At 42.9% G+C, this 20,135-nt stretch overlaps 1 protein-coding gene across 4 annotated transcripts in view; it reads left to right on the forward strand.

Annotated features, from left to right (window-relative positions):
• Positions 1-7,667, forward strand: part of lef1 (lymphoid enhancer-binding factor 1) — a 41,492-nt gene extending 33,825 nt beyond the window's left edge. For 2 of the 4 annotated variants that reach the window (XM_085459117.1, XM_085459118.1), the window contains exon 11: positions 7,512-7,575. Coding sequence is in view for 2 of the 4 variants with exons in the window: in XM_085459116.1 (XP_085315242.1) it covers positions 7,512-7,591 (80 nt within the window). In the remaining 2 variants the exon portion in view is untranslated. Of the gene's footprint in view, positions 1-7,511 lie in introns of all 4 variants that reach the window. The other 2 variants (XM_085459116.1, XM_085459115.1) reach the window with 1 other exon arrangement.
• Positions 7,668-20,135: the final 12,468 nt, after the last annotated feature.

Below are 20,135 nucleotides of genomic sequence, written 5' to 3' on the forward strand. Positions count from 1 at the left end.
TTCTTCTTTTTTTCTTTTTCTTAAGAGGAGGATTACTAGTCCCAGTATGTGGTAAAGGCAACTCTATTCCCCCCTCTCGATCTTCCTGACTCTCCTTGAGTCGCTTCTCTCCCTCCCTGAGAGTCTGGTAGCATCCTGTTATTCCGCTTCCTTTTGGCAGCAGAAAAAGCCGGGCAGATGTGACAAATCTGGTCTTACGTCAAAATCACCCCTAACCACACAAAGGTTTTCCACTTGATCGATTCCTGACCCAGTGGCTCTGCGAACCCAAAATTGGGCTTTTCTTTTCTTTCTCTGTCTCTTTCCTTTTTTGGTGACCACAGCCAGTTTTCAAGGAACAGAGAGCACAAGTGCTAAAAAGCACTTTATCTCTGATCCAATAATTAGCAGTGCCTAGCCGCAGCGGGATGGACACCCTTGCTGATTCTCAGTGACAGCCTTAAACTAATATGCATAATACCAAGGATACTGCCACAACTCCCCAAGCCCTCAATTTATGCAGATCCCAAAGAGCTGGATTGAGGTTAGCTTGCTGTAGACGCCAAAAAGCATCTTTAAATGAACTCGTTTGTCTATTCCTTTTCATCTGTCCGCGCCTCTAACCCATCTGTCTCTCCCCCGTTATGCAGAATCTGCAAAGAAATCTGATAACGAGTTAATTTTGGGGACTCTGTTGTGAACACCTCTATTGTACGGAGGTTCAACATTTGGACGGTTGTGATGAAGAATATTCTGGTGACGTGCTGCACTGACTTTATGCATTTTCATATTAAATGGCCTTTTTTAAAGGCCTGGCAAGCCAGGAGTTGAGCCTCAGAGCAGCATTTTATGGCGTGATGTCGGTTCCCTTTGTTATCTTTAGCATGTCAAACAGTGGGTCCACCACACAGCTGGCTCTCACCACAGTACAGCGGCTCTTAGAGAAGTCATTAGTCTGACATTGTGAAATTAGAGTTTCTGCCTGTCTCTCTCGCCGCTCCTTCCCTCACACCCCTTTCTTTACACTAAGTGGAAATTACTCTTTTTGCACTTTTTTTAAACTCCCCTTCGCTGTTTCTGCACCTCTTTATTTTGGTTCTGTCCATCTTGCTTCCTCTCGTGCTGTTAGCCTTTTGTCTGACTAAGCCCTCTGATTCACAGCCTTTGAGATAGTTATCTGGCTGAGACCCCTACATGCCCCCAAGGCTTTCTCCCGTTTCAGCCACTGCACATTTTTTTTCACATGGGGGAGACACTCCTAACAAAGGTGGCTTTTTAATCTGGCTAACAAGGGCCCCCAGAGTTGCCGTGAAGCTGCATACAAGTTCACAGTTTTTGTTTGTTTGGGAGTTGCCACAAACTAGGCACGAGGTGGTATATTTTTATTTTGTAAATCAGGTGGTCCTGGATATGCATTATGAACATCTGCAGAGTGTATCAAAGGTCATTTGGAACCACACGCCCTGCTCCAGAAGCATAAAAGAAAGTGTTGTTCAAGCAGAAGCTTTGGTGGCCACTCTCGCTCATCTCCTCTTGTCTGTCTCGGTCGTGCCCCAGCTCTGCTCCCTCTGATGTCTGCAGCCAGAAGTCAGCTGTCAAAAGACTTTGATGAGCGAGGAGGGAGCGAGCGCGTTAGGGGAGAGCGAGGGCTAGAAAAGGCCCAGAAGAAAATCCCCCAGCAGACCCCATTCTCCAGAGTTCGGAGTTTACCCAATCTCAGTCAACCGCCACTCATCCTTCAGTCTCCGTTCCTCATTTTCTGCCCCCCCCCCCCTCCCCTCTGTCTTTATTTGTTGCCTCTCATCTTCTCCCTCTCTCAGACCCTCATCACTCTCAACACATTGCACAAAATCTGAGCAGCCAGCCACACACTCAGGCTGCAATTAGGCAAGATTCAGCGTCTGCCTCCATTTCCAGAGTCATTTCAATTTGGCAGCGAGCCTCTAGGCTACTGCGGCACAGCCCAGTGCCTCCACACCCAGCCTTATTAGTGACCTGGGATAATTGGGGAAGGAATCCGGATTGCGAAACTGACTGTGGGTCTCGCTCTGAGCAGCACGCGGGAGATCAGAGGATGTTTTTAAAACTGTACCAAAAAAAAAAAAAAAAATGGTGGGGGGATAGTTATGGGTAGGAGGTGGAGGAGAGATTTTAAATCAGAGTGACGCCCCAGCTAATGTTACTTTAGGTAGGAAATGGAATCGGAAATGTCCCCCCCCCCCCCCCCCCCCCCTCCACAAAGCATACACTGTGAAGTAAAACTACTCTCTCAGCACTTAGCATGTGAAGCCTCAGTTGAGTGTGTGGTTTTCGCTCAGAAGTAAAAAATCTTTCACACTGACATAGTTGTCTTATCCTGGCTTGGCAGCCTTATTTCACACCTTTTTCTTTTCTCTTGGGGGGGTCGGGTGGGGTGGGATAGGGGACGGAGTAGAAGGCTCCACATGGGAATAAATGAAGCTGTAGTTCTCCTGTTGTTTAGACTGGGGCCTGGAATTTGTTTTGATTGAGTCACGGGCCTATTGTGTCGTGGTTTTGCCAGCTGCGGTAACAGCATGAGGGTCCAGTCTCATGGCTTTTTTGTGATGACTTCTCTACTTCCTCTCTTCCTCTCCTCCACCCCCCTCCATCATCCCCCCTCCGGGGGCTCCTCGAGGCATTGCAGCCTCTCGGAAGAGGCAAAAAATATGTGACCTCCATAAAACCCTCCCCTTGTGAGATGCTTATCTGTGAGTTATCAGAATGAAAGCGCCCCAGGTAACACGGCGCAGGCAGGCAAAGGACGGAGCGTCAAAAGGAAGTCGTGTTTATTATTAAAGGAGGCTAAACGACTATCCCAGCTCTTCTTCCACTCGTTTTCGCTGCCTCGTTTCGCCCTACTCCACCTCTTCCTGCTCCACTCCTCTGTCCTGATGCTGAATATAAGTGGCGGTGGAGGCCCTTTGAAGCGAGACCACAGCAGAGGGAACAGTCATTGTGCAGGCCCTTTGAATGTGCCGCACCACCACCCTCCTCCCTGACATCCCCCGGTTTGCAGTGGCTCAGACTGAGCTGTGCGGGGGCACACGGCCAGACTTCACCCCCAGCAATGCCTCCTCAGATGTGGGCAACACCTCACCACTCCTCCCCACACCCTCCTGTGCTCCCCCCTAGTCTCACCCACACATGCCTGAGGTTTGGGCTTTTGGGTGACTCCCCCTCTTCCTATTCCCCCATTTGACCACAGCCAGACCCCACCCTTCCTCACGCTCCAATATTTTATACAGGCACGTTTTTCGCTTCTCATATTTCTTTTTAAACTGTTCGTTTCTGATAATGCTTGTGGAACCAATACAAACCAATGTTTTCACCCCCCCCCCCCCCTTTTTTTTAATGAATATTTCCTTTCATTGCCATCTCTTCCAGGTGTTTCTTCTAATGGGCCGTCTATTACTGTTTTTCCCCTTTCTTCCAACATTTTTTTTTGCTGTTAAGAGCATCACTGTAACACTTTTTATAGAGCTGTGGCTTCTTTGAAAAGCTGCCACCAAAGCTGGTTGTGCGATACAAGGCCAAGGTCATAGCCGAGACACTCCAGCACACCAGGCTCAAGTCTGGGCCTGAGAAACAAAGCAGCTTAGGTAATCTGCCTGCACTGCTGGCTTGTTTACAGCCTAAAATCATCCAACTGTACTTGTTTCTTGCCCTGTCAGAGAGCAATACAAGGAAAGTCTAAAAAGGTGATTCCTGCTCAGTAGCATCAGTGGACACATCTCCCAACCACAGGGTCTTTCCTCTCATGGTAGAGTCTGCACTCTCCACTTGACTTATTTTTAGAGTAATTTAGCAATTCAGCAATGTTTTCCTCCTTAATAGTACTGAAAAGAAACCCCAGCGCTTTTGTGCTGGGATTGAGGGGAGCTGAAGGGAATAGGGGTGGGTGGGGTGACGGGATGGAGGTCAGGGGGCTATAAGGCGTGTGGGTCCCAGCTGCGGGTGCTTTGATTCGGCCTGAGAGGTGAAAGCGGCGATTGAGGCGCGAGGCCGTGCCAGTTATCTTAACCTCCCACACTTCAAAAGCCGGGCAAGGGCTCGTCCCACTCCTTCCTCCCTCCCTCCCTCCCTCCCTCACATAGAGGCAAAGGAATTGGGGGAGAGTGAGAGAGAGAGAAAGGGGGGAGACTAAACCTTCACTCACCCTCTGAACAGAGGATCGTTTCATTTCCTGCAAAAAAGACCGGCCAACATTCCTGAGCACTAATGTGGACGGAGGCGGAGGAGGAGACGGAGGGAAGCGAGAAGAGAGGAGGGGTCAAGTTGCTCCTGAATCCAAGTGTTTGTGTCGGCTGGACCTTGTGAAACACTGGCCTGGTGCCCCCTATAACCAACCACCACCACGCAAGCACACACCCCTGCTGTTAGCACTAGCTCTTTTTGAAAAACTCACACACACGCAGACACACACTTCTCACCCGCCACCCCTCAGGACTCTTCCCCAGGCAGGAAGGCCAGCGCTTTTCATGTCTGCGGTGGGGGGAAGGAAAAATGCTCCCCAGGAAACTGGGTGCAGGGCCGGGCGTGCGGGTCCGCTTTGAGATCCTAGGATGAAAAGAGGGAGGGCGGCGGAGGTAAATAAAAGCAACAGGAGCTCTCTCTTTTTCTCTGAGCCATGTGTTCCTTTCAGTTTCTGTCCTGTGCCGCTCGCGGGTCAGCTCTCTTTGGGAAAGGTGGCCTCTGTCCCGTTCTCTTTTATCCACATGTGGTGAAGCAGTCAGCGTGGTGACGCGTGTTTGTGTGTTTGTGTGTTTGTGTGTGCTTAAGACAGTTTTAAGTGTTAAGATGTAGCGAACAGCAGTAGCACTCGCCTGACTTCACTCTCGGCTTTGCCACGAGGGAGAAGCAAACTAATACTGTTTCTCTTTCGTTTCTCTACCGTCTTCACAAAACATCCATCTTTTTAGTCACAGGAGACATCCACCCACCTCTGTCTATGCCTCTCCACTTTGATCACTGATTCTATTTGATGCTGCTTGGGTCTAAAATAACTCTCCTTGGCTTGTCAATAACTGAAGCTAACTTTGTTATGTTAGCCCAAGCTTGGATCACGAGAGGGGAAAAGAACACTTTTGCAGCTTGACAAACAATTTTCCCTCGTCAGGGAACCGGGGCCGATTTCATGAAGGTCTTGTGAAGTGGAGTCGCGCAACATTTTTACACCCTCGTGTCGACCTCTGCCTGAACCACGCAGGTTTGGGTAATTAACAACATAGCTACATGAACTATGGCAGTCTCCTGTGCAGGATAGTGCGTCTGTGAGTCAGGTGCCTGTTGTGCGACATAGTTTACATGATAGACACAGTTCTCACGTGCCTCTTAAGACTGCAGACCCTGTGGAGGTTTACCCGAGCTCATAGGGACACAGCTGGGGTGATAAGTACATCCTGTCGCTTTTGAAATTATAAATATTGTACATGACTGGTTTTTACTAGTACTAGTAAATAACACACCACACTGGAGATGTGAGGGGGATATTATGTTTTGGCAAAGCTTTTTCTCTAACACTCCAGTTAAAGATGTGACTTTGGGGAAAATGTGTTCCATGTTCAAGATTATTCACATTGAGAAGAAAAGACTACTGTTATTATGTGATAAAGTTCTGCTATAACTTTGATTGGACACAAATATAAATATTCAAGCTGTCATCAGCTTCACTGTCATCTGGTCGGTCGATTAATATCAGCTTTAGCAATACACGGGCACTAAATGTGTACTTTTAAAGACTATACATAAGTGCTCTTAATAGGTTGTCCTAACAGAGGGGTATACTGAAAGAAAATTCAACACAGTCAGGCTTTCTTTGCATTAGCTGGCTTGACAAAGCCTAAATCCACAGTAAGAGGTGATGGGCTTTAGGGCAGTGGTTATCAGCTTTCTTTGTTAAGCCCAGTTCTTTGCTTCGGGCTCTATACTCGCTCACATAAAAAAGGGGGCGTTCCACATGCCATGCAATGCTTTTTTCCCCCCCCCCCACAAAATGATCCCTATGAGTGTCCCCTACTCAGATTGGAGATGTTATCAGATGATTATGATGATAGCACACAGAGCAACCAAAATAACCAAATTTACTCGAGTTAATGTATTTTATCACAGCTGTTCGTTTTTGGAGCTCTGCAACTTTATGCGCTGGCACCAAATTAAAAACCAAATCTGAAACTAACTAACATTTATGCGGGCAAATTCCAGTAACTTTACAGCTGGGACATCATTTGGTGTTTTCTACGTAAGTTATGGCTAAACAAATTGCACGCACAATGAAACACATTCTCTCAGCAGAGAATCTACATCACTCTTAAAACATGCTGTTAATAAAAGAACCAGTAATAACATGATGCAACTGATTTTCAGATCTGCTCATGACCAGGTAATGTGTTTAGCATAAGTTAGCTTGGTGATTTATCCAGGTTTAAAGAGAGCCGCTTCTGTCTTTAGGCTCAGTGTATCTGGCTAACTTGGTAATCTTGCTTCACAGTACACTCTTTAAGCTGAGCGACTGGAGGTACTACTTTCTGAGTCTGTTAACTGTCTGTAAAGTAGAAGAAACACACTGTAGCAAAAGGACTTGCAGTGGTGGAAGCTAATTAGATGAAGCAACACATTAAAAGTTAATAGTGATCCATATAATACACTAATCCTTCTGCAGTCACAGATATCTTGTAATGTATTAAGTACTGTATTCTGCATAAACCTGTGATTCCTCGTCTATTGTCAAAAACAGATTGATGTGGCACAGTAGACCGGGGTCAGTCATAGGTTACACTTGCTTATAAATGCCACTTTGAAGCTATTACAAATATGCTGCAAGCGTGGGATCAAATAATAGTACCTGCTGGCATTTTTCTAATGTGGGATACGCTTGTCTACCACCTATAGAACCATGAATGCGCTCTTATGTTGTCCCAAGACCAGAAGCGTGGGTGTTCAGACAGACCCAGAATTTCCTTTTTCTTGTTTTCCCGTCGCCCACCTGCAATGGCAGCATAAATGTCAACCAGAAGAAACACAATTGGGCGCTCAACCCCAGCGTGAGAGAGAGAGAGAGAGAGAAAGAGAGGGAGCATGAGAGGAGGAATGAGCAAAGAAGAGCGCAGCACTGCCAGCTGGGTCAAGGCAACCCCCACGTTACATGAGATCAAAGCTAGACCAGCCCACATCCTGCCACTGACCTATAAGGCCTCTGTAGCTCAGAGGCTCCACACTGCTGCAAAGAGTTTCATTCAACCAGCTTTGACACCACGAACTGAAAGCAAATGATTGATTATGTAGATGCTGATGACAGATAATTTGTTCCCACCCCCTTGAACTAAGGGGAGCATGCTTGCATGGTGAGACACATGGGAGTCACCCTGAGTCATCTCTATTTGTCTTGTCTGCTTTTTGATGAACAGTGTGAATATAACTCATGTTTTGGCATGTGGTGTTCACAATGCAGCAGTTTTGGGGTTTTTTTTTTCGTGTACAGATGCAGTCATTTCTTTTATTCCCTTTTCTTCTAGGAGGAAAACGCAACAGTTTCTCCACATGCAAAGCAAAGGCAGCAGCTTCAGGCCCTCTGCTAGAGATGGAGGCCTGTTAGATCCCATGAAGACCCTTAAATCTCCAAAACCGAAGCCTCCAGTTCTCAGAGAAATCCCCACAGCACCCCACAACCCCCCCGTCGATACCCTGCCTAACCCTACCCGCTTTCCTTTGCCACCATCACATGCCACCGCCGTCACCAGAATCACTGTTTGACTCTACTTCCTCCCTAAAGGCGCCTGCTGTAGAGACACTGAACCGAACTGACCGAGACAATCATGATTATAGTAGGAGCACCCTCACGTAACCGTGCCGTCTCACTCTGAAAGCATCGAGTTAACATCTGTGTGGTTATTTTCATTTTAATATATATATTTTTTATTTTTGTTTCGTCAGTTTTCCTTTCCAATGTTGGCTTTACTGCAAATCTGTGGCACTGCACTGAAAAATAGCAGCAATTGTGATGTGTGCACAAATGCCCCCCTCCCCCACTCTGCACTGCCCGTAACAGTCAAAACACCTGCTACTAAGTTATTCTAAGTTATTTTGCCACCTCTTTTTCCCCTTTGTGTAGTTCATTAGGCTGTAATTTACTTCCCCGCCCCTTGTGTTTCTCTCACTGGGTTTTTTTTGTTGTTGTTGTTGTTGTTGTTTTTTGTTTTTTTTTGAGAGACCATTTTGGGGGTTTGCCACCACCCCCCACCCCTCCATCCCTGACTGACCAAACACCTCTTTCTAGACTGCACTAAGGAAGATGGAGGGATCTCATCTTGTCCAAGAAACGCCCTCAAGATTTCTAGTTCGTTGCTGACGACCAGTTGGTGCAAAAAAAGGATCAACATTTTGGATTTGCTTTTCATTTTAGACTGAATATAATTTTTGAATGCCTTTTATTTGTATCCTGAACCCTTGTTCAGTTTCTTGGTGTATATTTCTGTGATTATTTTTCCCCTTTGTTTAATATGGTTTTTGTTTTTTGTTTTTTATATATATAGTGGTATATATGAAAATAAGCTTTGGACACAGGAAAGCCATTTTTCTTGTTGAAGCGTCTTGCAGAAAATTGAAACTTAAGGCTTCTTTTGATAACTATTTGTAACAAATAGTGACCTCGAGTCTTGCTCAGATGTAAAATAATGCTCAGTATGTGTACTTTTTAAACTGTCAGGATTATGTCAATTTTCTTGGTATTTTTGCAGGCAACATTAGGACAAAGGCGAGAGTGACAGCTCAGAGGCCTATATTTTATTGTTCTAAAACATGACATATGAAGCAGAAATATATATTTACCCCAGCACTTGACAGTCTGTCTTTTATTGCAATGGACCTTTTTGTCTTTTCTCTCTGGTAGCTAATAGTGTGGTCTTTAGCCATGTTGTTTATTCCATGCAAACATCTCTGTAACATCTTGATTTTAATGCTCTATTTTTAGTATTACTTGATTAATTCCTTTTTTTTCTAAAGTCTCATGTTTTAGGTCACTGTCATCTTGGTATAGCATTTTTTTTCTTTGCTTCCCAAGTGGTCATATTTGAACCGTTTCAACATGTTTTGTTTTGTTTTGTTTTGTTTTTTTAAAGAAAAACAATAAAAAGGCACCATTGGCTCATTTGATCACTTGTGTGGTGGAAAGACCAGAGCTAGATGTGCCAGATGTAACATTCTGTGTGTCGTCATTGGAGCGTGCAGTTTTAGCACTCGCAGGCAGCAGTGACACTCGGTGGTGTGACACGGATAAAACATGGCATCGCTTTGCTTTTGCGTTGGAGGAAACTTATTAAAAGGCTTAAAGAAGCTGACAAGCAACAATATTGGGACTAAATTTATGCAGAATTGCAGTGCTGTGTAAAAGTCTTGAACAACTCCTTAATTTCTTTGCATTGTGATATGAAAATGGGGAAAGAGGTCTAGAGACTTACTGAAAGTTGTGCAAAGAAACATGGAAATGTAGTATATAAATTAAACAGAGTTTGTACAGTTCTAACAAGCTTGAAAGTCCATATGTGGCATGGCCATCTTTATACTTCAGTACTGGCTGAACTGTTCCTTTTTCCTGACCTTATAATGTGGCACACCTCAGCCTTTTATTCCCATTTCCCCTAATAGCTGCTCTTCCACTGAGACCATTTCTAAAGAGGGTTCAGTGAACAGTAACAGTAACTGTTTCTTAAGGAAGTAGACGTTCATCTGCTCTAGTTTTTTATTTATGTATGTATGTATGTATGCATGCAGGCATGCCTGCCTGCATGCCTGCCTGCATGCATGCACGCATGCCTGCATGCCTGCCTGCCTGCCTGCCACTTCTTCTGTTCTTCCTCAAATCCTTGAAGGACACACTGCACACCATGCTGTGATATGCCAGGTTTTTGGCTAACAGCTCTCTGGCTAAGAAATCACCTTGTTAGTGCAAAAATTCAATTTCTTGTTTGTCAAACTTTGTCCTTTTTTTTTTTTGTGTGTAGATCTGACTAAAAATAATGGTAACAAATTATGTGTTTTTCCAGCAAGCTGCTGATAACAGCACAAAAAGATGCTTTAAGTCCCTAAAAATAGTATTTTAAATTGGTAATTTGCCAACTATAACAGGGACCTCTCTTGACTTAAGATGCCATTTATGGTTGAATGACTCAATAGTCAGTGTTAAGTCAATTAACAAACAAAGATTGGACCAAGTACAAAGATTGGATCAAAAATGGCTGAAAACGCAACCAATGTTCAAAGAAAAACTTTGAAAGACCTTCAGAAAGCCTGAACTATTGTTCAAGAGCACTTAAAACAAACAAACAAACAAGCTAGAAGATTCTTGGAAGCTAAATATAAAGAAATGAGACACAAGACTTTTGAACAGTACTGTATATTAAAGTAGTAGTGCTAGCAGTGCTGCTGTGAAAATATAATCTTGGAGTATCTGAGCCTTTAAAGAAGAACAAAAACTACAGTTGAGTAACAAGTTTCCAGATGTAAAAATTGCACAGTTATCGGATTTAACAGTCTTCAGTTAAAACTCTTATGGTGATAAAATTCATTTTTAAAGTAAATCGATCCCTTTGATTAATTTGAAATGTCTTAAATCCAAAGAACCGAATTGTGACCCTGCAGTCTCATCAAGGACCATTTCAAGTGAAACAGCACCACCTTGTGTTTGTGTTGGGTTAACAAGACATGGAAAAGATTGAGAATGTGTCAAGTGCATTATGACAGCATCTGCAAAGTATTCATTTTGTGCTCACAATTCATTTGAGTTTAAAATGGATAAAAACGTCCACAGTTTTATGTGAAAGTAGTCTTTTATTTGTACAGTACTTTTCAAAACATAGCTACAAGATTAAAACAAAAGATGTGAATAACAGAATACATGAATACAATAAAAATACATTTGTGAATAATAAAAATAAGGGAATGACAGCAAACCCACGTAATCACTAAAAGCCTAAAAACAGTTAACTGTGTAAGATGTAGCCAGTGTAGTCTGGCAGCTGTCACTGGCCACTTTGTTAGGTACACCTGTTCAACTGCTTATTAACGCAGATCTGCACATTTATAATCTGCCAATCACATGGCAGCAACTCAGTGCGTTTAACCATGTAGACACGGTCAAGTTGCCCTACCGTCGCTCATACTGAGCATCAAAATACAGAAGAAAAGTTATTCGATTCTAGAGTCTCCCTGAGTGTTGCTGCTGACACTGTTAGTATAGCCATCTTTGGATGGCCATTTCCAACATGATGATAGGCCAGATCATCTCAAGCTAGTTCCTTCAACATGACAATGAAGTCACCAGATCTCAATCCAGTAGAGCACCTTTGGGTTGTGGTGGAGCAGTAATATAGCCCACAAGTTTTGGTCGAATTTACCAACATTTACTTTGTATTCTGATAGCATAATTTGTGCCTCGATTCTTTTAAAATACACTGTAGATAACCATTTCTTGCAAAAACACTGTCATTTATTTCTCCTTTGAAAACAGTTATCACTCTGTTCCACTGTACTTACATTTATAGGTATGAATGGGAATTGCTGTATTATAAAACACTAATAAATTTCTTAGCAAAGCAATTAAATGATGAGTGAATTATTTACCAAGTGAATTATTTAAATTCACTAGAAGAACCATACCCCCCATCCCTTTTTAATTTTTTAAAAATCTAATATGTTTGTTTGCATGTGTGATGTTCTCCAAGTGTAAAAAAAATAACAACAAACAAACAGGCAAACAAACATCCAGATACAAATTGGATAGCATAATGTTGCAGTGGATTTAATCTAAACTAACAATATTTGCTCCTTCACTTTCTCCTTCACCTAAAGCCTGTACTATGAATGAGAATTAAGTGCTTAGCAAAGTAACTTCAGGATTAACTGGGTTTTCAGGGTTGTGAAGGTGGTTAGTGGGATAAATTTCCATGGTAACTTATGCCGCAAACCTAGCCTTAAGTTTAAGAGATCAGCACTACAAACCCACAAATCATTTCGCCATCCTGGAATATCTGTCAGATCCCCTGCACTGGCAGAAAGCTGCTTTTTAGAGCAACTCCCCAGCATCTTTCCCAAGGACTCTGCAACAAACTAAGGAGGTGGCGATCGAATCACCGACCTTCTGAATCATAAACAACCTTTAAATCCTGAACCACATAAACAACAAGATTTTCGAGAGCCGTAGCTGTGAGCTGGGTAACCAGCGAGGAGAATGGTATCAAATGGTTAATGGGTTTAAATTTAAAAAAGAAAGATACAAGAATTAATTGTGCTACTGTGAAGCAAGTGAGTTCCCTGTGATGTTATCTGCAGCACTAATATTCTTGCCTGGATTCTTTCCAATATCACACAGACTTTCCAATATAGCGCTAGTTGTGAATGAAGTGTCTTGAATGAAGTGGAGAAAACCAAAACAGAAAACCAAAACCCTCAACCCCAATTACAAAATATCTGCATTTTCCAGGTGTTTTGAGGTCATGGAGAAGATCTTCAATGATCCGACCCTATCACACCTTAAAGACCTCACAGTATCAAATTATCCAGATAGAGTGCTTCACTCTCAGACTGCAGGCTTACATTGTGGTTCCTGGAGTTTCCAAAAACAGAATGAGAGCCTTCATTACCATTACTACACATCTCTAACTTTTGTCTTTTCTCTCTTAAGCTCTTCTTCATTTCCCCCTCATGCACTAAATTATACTAGATATGGATTTCTTCCTTTGACGTGACCTAGTGCTAGCTCGTAGGGGATTTTCTAAGTCTTAGGGCTCTTTTTCTAATATTCTAGAGTCCGTACCCTACAGTGTAAAGAGCCATGAGGCAACTTTTTTTGAGTGTCCTTTTATGTCATCAACATAAAGGCCATGCAAGTTGATGATTGCGGTCTGTAAAACTTTTAAGACAGTGGGGAAAAAACAAAAGAATCACAGAAGTGCACTTGCAAGTAGCCAGAACTAAAATAGTAACGGTCCAAAGTTACACTTTATGATCATGTCTTTTAACTATTGGAGATTATGTATCGGAATTTCAGGAGTGGGACCACGCCTCCAAGCACGCTCCTTCCGGTTGTAATCTATATAGGTTCCCTCAGTTCTGCAAGCTGTTCATTCTCATTTACGTGCCCCACCCTCCGTCCCTCCTTGTTGTCAATTCTTTAACTTAGGGATGCAACGATACCAATTTTTTCAAACCGATACGATACCGATACTTGGATCTGAGTACTTGCCGATAGAGAGTACAAAAACCGATACTTCTACCACACACACACACACACACACACACACACACACACACACACACACACACACAAATGCAATGAATTGGAAGACAGGTTTTATTTTATTATCTGCCGATAAAAAATAAAATCTTAATAAAAATGACCACACTGCTTGTCTTTACCTCTTCAGAAAGTTTTGGCACCATTATCTCCCTGATTTTCCACGACTGGCATTGGCTGGTCATCCAGAGCGATAAAATGAGTCAGAGCCTCTGTGCAGTGGAACTCACTGATGTCTTCACAGACATCTTCAACATATCACTCATCCAGGCTGTCGTCCCCACATGTTTTAAAGCCACCACAATCATTCCGGTTCCAAAAAAGTCATCTCCCTCCTGCTTTAATGACTACCGTCCTGTTGCACTTACTCCCATCCTGATGAAGTGCTTCGAACGACTAGTCATGCAACACATCAAGACTGTCCTGCCCCCCTCCCTGGATCCCTTCCAGTTTGCGTATCGGCCCAACCGCTCAACCGATGATGCCATCTCCACTGCACTCCACTCAGCACTCACACACCTGGACAAAAAAGACTCATATGTTCGAATGCTGTTCATAGATTTCAGTTCAGCATTCAACACTATAATCCCCCAACAGCTCACTCAAAAACTGGTCCAGCTGGGGCTCAACACCTCACTGTGCAACTGGCTGTTGGATTTCCTCACCGGAAGACCTCAAACAGTACGGGTCGGCAGTAACACATCCAGCACCATCATTTTAAACACGGGGGCCCCGCAGGGATGTGTGCTGAGCCCCCTCCTCTTCACTCTGCTGACCCATGACTGCACTCCATCATACAGCTCCAACCTCTTCATCAAGTTTGCGGACGACACAACGGTGGTGGGTCTCATTAGCAACAGGGATGAGACCGACTACAGAAGTGAGGTGAGACGCCTGGCCACGTGGTGTGCTGACAACAATCTCTCTCTGAATGTGGAGAAGACGAAGGAGATTGTTGTGGACTTCAGGAGAATGCACACCCAACATGCTCCTCTGACCATTGACGGAGCGTCTGTGGAGAGAGTGAGCAGCACCAAGTTCTTGGGTGTGCACATCACAGAGGATCTCTCCTGGACGTACAACACCACAGCACTGGCCAAGAAATCACAGCAGCGTCTCTTCTTTCTCCGCAAACTAAGAAGAGCAGGAGCACCAGCCCCCATCATGCACACTTTCTACAGAGGCACCATCGAGAGCATCCTGTCGAGCTGCATCACTGTGTGGTTTGGAGCCTGCAATGCGTCCTGTCACAGAACCCTCCAACGCATAGTGAGAGCTGCAGAGAGGATCATTGGTGTCTCTCTCCCCTCCCTCCAGGACATTTACAGCACCCGTCTCACTAAAAAAGCCCTTTGCATAGCGGCTGATCCCACACACCCAATGCAAAGCTTCTTCAAGCTGCTGCCGTCGGGGAGGAGACTGCGGAGTCTCCAGGCCAGGACCAGCAGGCTGAAGGACAGCTTCATCCATCAGGCTGTCAGGAAGCTTAACTCCCTCCCGATTCTGCCCCCTCTCCCCTCTCTCCTCCATGGTCTCACTGAACTCTGTCACACACACTCACACACACACACTCTCTGACTCACTCACTGGCCTGCACCAGTTACCAGTCACTTTGTGGAGCATTGGACTGCCATTACCTCATAAGACTTTGTGTTACACTATCTCATACCGTACACTACTAAATCTCCATTTGCACTATTTGCCTATTTGCACTACTCTGCCTGGTTTGCACTCAATGTCATTTACCCTTATATTGTATATTGTATAGCTTTCTTGTTATATGTAAAATTGTATTATATTATTTAATTTTTTTTACTTTAAAATATTTTACTTGCATTTTTAATCACTCTTATATTTAAATGTTCATTTTCTATTTTATCTAGGGATTGAGAGTAACGAAGTTTCTATTCTCTGTATGTCCTGTACATGTGGCAGAATTGACAATAAAGTTGACTTTGACTTGACTTTGACTGTTATTTTAACTGCCCGTGGATTTTCTCTTGACATTTTTCATCGCTTTTCCAAAACCTGAGTTAAAGTTGGCTGTTCCGGTCCACACTGCTGACATTTTGTTTAGCCTTGCTACAGCAGCCTCCAGTTTCTCTTTTTTATCTGGAGCCACCAGTCTCACTCGCCTAACCCTGTGCCTGTTTAGCGCGGGATGTTCCCCTAGTGGCCAATCTAAAAAACTGCAACAGAAATGACAAGCCACCCTCTAATTAATGAAATAAGTTAGTATCGGTTCACTTTTACGAGTATGAGTACACACACATTTTACAGTATCGGCCCCGATACCCGATACCAGTATCGGTGCATCCCTACTTTAACTTCTTCACTCCTATTTAGTACAGGGGGATCTGCCAGCCCCCTTCGAGGCCTTCCCCAAACTGCAGCTCAATTCTTGTCCAAGCATTTACCTTTACCTACTGAAACCCTGTCAAACTTAAAATGAGGATGTAAGCCCAGCTAGTAAATTGTAGGTAACACTTCGTCTAACACACAGACACAGAGTCATCGGTCTGTGTTGCACTTTTTTTCCCAACGGATGGCATGCAACACATTCCTGCCTCCTAGAACTGAAAGAGTATACCTAAAAAATGAGATTCTTGGGTTATTGTGTTTTTTTTCCATCCATCCATCCATCCAGGCAAAAAAGTATTTAGTCAGCCACCGATTGTGCAAGTTCCCCCACTTAAAATGATGACAGAGGTCAGTAATTTGCACCAGAGGTACACTTCAACTGTGAGAGACAGAATGTGAAAAAAAAATAAGAAAAACCATGAATCCACATGGTAGGATTTGTAAAGAATTTATTCGTAAATCAGGGTGGAAAATAAGTATTTGGTCAATAACAAAAATACAACTCAATACTTTGTAACATAACCTTTGTTGGCAATAACAGAGGTCAAACGTTTACTATAGGTCTTTACCAGGTTTGCACACACAGTAGCTGGTATTTTGGCCCATTCCTCCATGCAGATCTTCTCGAGAGCAGTGATGTTTTGAATGTGTGTGTGAATGGGTGGATGACTGAATGTAGTGTAAAGCGCTTTGGGGTCCTATGGACTAGAAAAGCGCTATACAAATGCAGGCCATTTACCATGTTTTGGGGCTGTCGCCGAGCAACACGGACTTTCAACTCCCGCCACAGATTTTCTATGGGGTTGAGGTCTGGAGACTGGCTAGGCCACTCCAGGACTTTCAAATGCTTCTTACGGAGCCACTCCTTTGTTGCCCGGGCGGTGTGTTTTGGATCAGTCATGTTGGAAGACCCAGCCTCGTTTCATCTTCAAAGTTCTCACTGATGGAAGGAGGTTTTGGCTCAAAATCTCACGATACATGGCCCCATTCATTCTGTCCTTAACGCGGATCAGTTGTCCTGTCCCCTTGGCAGAAAAACAGCCCCATAGCATGATGTTTCCACCCCCATGCTTCACAGTAGGTATGGTGTTCTTGGGATGCAACTCAGTATTCTTCTTCCTCCAAACAGGACGAGTTGAGTTTATACCAAAAAGTTCTACTTTGGTTTCATCTGACCACATGACATTCTCCCAATCCTCTGCTGTATCATCCATGTGCTCTCTGGCAAACTTCAGACGGGCCTGGACATGCACTGGCTTCAGCAGCGGAACACGTCTGGCACTGCGGGATTTGATTCCCTGCCGTTGTAGTGTGTTACTGATGGTGACCTTTGTTACTTTGGTCCCAGCTCTCTGCAGGTCATTCACCAGGTCCCCCCGTGTGGTTCTGGGATCTTTGCTCACCGTTCTCATGATCATTTTGACCCCACGGGATGAGATCTTGCGTGGAGCCCCAGATCGTGGGAGATTATCAGTGGTCTTGTATGTCTTCCATTTTCTGATGATTGCTCCCACAGTTGATTTCTTCACACCAAGCTGCTTGCCTATTGTAGATTCACTCTTCCCAGTCTGGTGCAGGTCTACAAGACTTTTCCTGGTGTCCTTCGAAAGCTCTTTGGTCTTGGCCATGGCGGAGTTTGGAGTCTGACTGTTTGAGGCTGTGGACAGGTGTCTTTTATACAGATGATGAGTTCAAACAGGTGCCATTCATACAGGTAACGAGTGGGGGACAGAAAAGCTTCTTACAGAGGACGTTACAGGTCTGTGAGAGCCAGAGATTTTCCTTGTTTGAGGTGACCAAATACTTATTTTCCACCCTAATTTACAAATAAATTCTTTACAAATCCTACCATGTGGATTCATGGATTTTTTTTTTTCACATTCTGTCTCTCACAGTTGAAGTGTACCTCTGGTGCAAATTACTGACCTCTGTCATCATTTTAAGTGGGGGAACTTGCACAATCGGTGGCTGACTAAATACTTTTTTGCCCCACTGTAGGTAGGTAGGTAGGTAGGTAGATAGATAGATAGATAGATAGATAGATAGATAGATAATTAAAAAAACAAAAACAGGCCCATCTGCAGCTTTGCAACAGTCCATATATCTTATGTGTTCAATAGAGCCGAAGCTTACAACAGCAAAAAGAACCGAGACAGAGTTTATGATGAAAGATCTAAAGCTTGATCTTTAGGTTTTCAGCAACGGCCTCGACCACAAGATCCAAGCCCTGAACCACAGATGCAGCGTCTGTGGAGCTCGACACCTTCTGCAACGACATTTCTTGATGAACTCTTCACCTGCCCGAAACAAACCAAACCCAACGTTATCCAGATATTGCACACATTTCACAGGATTAATGATCTGGTTGTTCATGTTTGCTTGTTTGTTTCTTTGTTAATTTATTTCAAACATGTAAACAATATACAGGTACATTTGGTAAAGAAAATAAGAGATAAAAAAAAAAGAAATACTATACAAAATCAATACATTTCAATATTTCTACCGTTCTGGTTCATTTACATGTTGAAAGGGAGTGGGAAGAAGTATACACTTATTTAATCCCACCCCTTTGCCATAAGTTATCAGTTAATATTTAGTCAGCTTCCTTACTGATATAATCTGTAATAAAAATAGTGAACAGATATCTGAATACAATATATACTATATACTATAATATCACATCATGAAATTTTTTAAATAGAGACATTCACTCAATTTCAATATTCCCTTTCTTTATAGTTCGAGAAGATCATATTTTTATAACTCTTTTTGAGCTGTTTCATGTTTGGACATTGCTTTAGTTCCATATTCAGACTGTTCCACAGTTTACTTACTTCTTACTTCTTTCAAAGAAAACATACTCTGAATTTTTTTTTTTGCTTTGAATAGAATTTGTGGGGTTTGGAATTTCACTAGATCAGCAATTTTCAATATTTCAGACTGCAAAAATAGTGAGTTTGTATGTTCCCTATAACCTGCATTGTGGATGATTTGAACTGCTTTATTTTTTTGAAGAGTAAAAAGTGAATGTAATGTTGTTTTATAGTTGTTGCCCCAGACCTCTGCACAGTAGCTTAAGTCTGGTGAAACCAGTGAACAGTAGCCTGTTAACTGCACCTCTGCCTTATCTTAAACTTCTTCTCGCCACTCTTGAGGCTGCCTTCAGTTGTTTTAATGGACTTTTTGAGGATACTGTCACCCGCGTCAACCAGTGTGACAGAGTAGCCCGTTGATGTGGCAACCTTTAAAGAAAACGGTTCAAGATCATTTCAAAGCCATCGCTGCTTGTTATTTTTGGAAGGAGACGTGATCAACATAAATATTAATATAACATTAACCATAAAACTTTGAAGAAAAGTGACCTTGATGATAAGTTCATGGCTCCTTTACATTAAATCTGTCTTAGTTGTTTTTACATAACCTTGTTGACAGATGGCAATGTGCAGATATACAAACGCCATGTAAGCAGATTGCTGTGCATTTTGAGCAAACAGCATGCGGAGAACTCAACTGAAGCACCGTGTGGAGTGTTTACTTTAGGCAAAGCATAAGAACACAAGAGTAAGCACTGAAAAATGATGTAGATTAAATTCTGTAGAATGCAGAGGACACACAGAAGAGGAAAAATAGCTTCCCTTTTCTTAAAAAAGAAAGCAACAGGAACTGCAAAGACATAAGTTGTACACTGCCAGTTCATTCTTGTGTACATATTTTCCAGTGCTGCTTACTGGGTAAACAACAATAGAAAGAGCCTACCTGGAAACAAAAAACCCTGCAAGTGAACCATTATCTTGGACGAAGAAATGTGGTCTGAAAAACAAATCCTGATCATGATTGGGGATCAATGAAGCATTTGGTGAAATCAAATAATTAAATAAATCTATAGTACAACTCAAAGCTGTTTAGTGGTGAAAACACAACAGGAAGAAAACGCAAGTGATTGGGACTAGCTGTAAGAAAAAAGTTACTACTGAAGTGCTGTGTTCACAACTTTCTTCTTTTCTTGACACCTTTCTCACCACTTATCAGTGACTCACACTCCCAGAATATTTTTTGTTGTAGGAATAGCCTATACACTATACAGTAGTGTACAAAAGTCTTGAGCAACACAGGATCTTTTTTTATGTTTTACCCAATGCTGACTTACTGCTTGGTATGATCACATCTATTCTTCGAGCAGTATTCAGGAATAGTTCTCCAGCCTGAAGCTGTCTTTCAGGCCCGTTTTATGAAATTATTCAAAAATAATTTAGTTCTTTCACACAAAATGTCCTCTCTGTGAATAGTATATTTTATTCATCCAACTTCCAAATCAAAAGTAGAATTAAAAAGTCCTATGTCTTTCTTTCATCAGTGTGCATACTGTAATTCTTGTGTGCGCAGAGCAAAGTTGCACATTATGAGCATTTATTTCTAATGAGAGTTGGCCGCTGTCATAACAGCAAATGTCTGAAAGCATCTCAGATACCTGTTTCTGTTCCCAAAGTTG

This window comes from Copadichromis virginalis, linkage group LG6 (assembly GCF_057382275.1).
Source record: "Copadichromis virginalis isolate Kocher_CV1m ecotype Utaka linkage group LG6, C_Virginalis_male_GT1.1, whole genome shotgun sequence".
Taxonomy (NCBI): Eukaryota; Metazoa; Chordata; class Actinopteri; order Cichliformes; family Cichlidae; genus Copadichromis; species Copadichromis virginalis.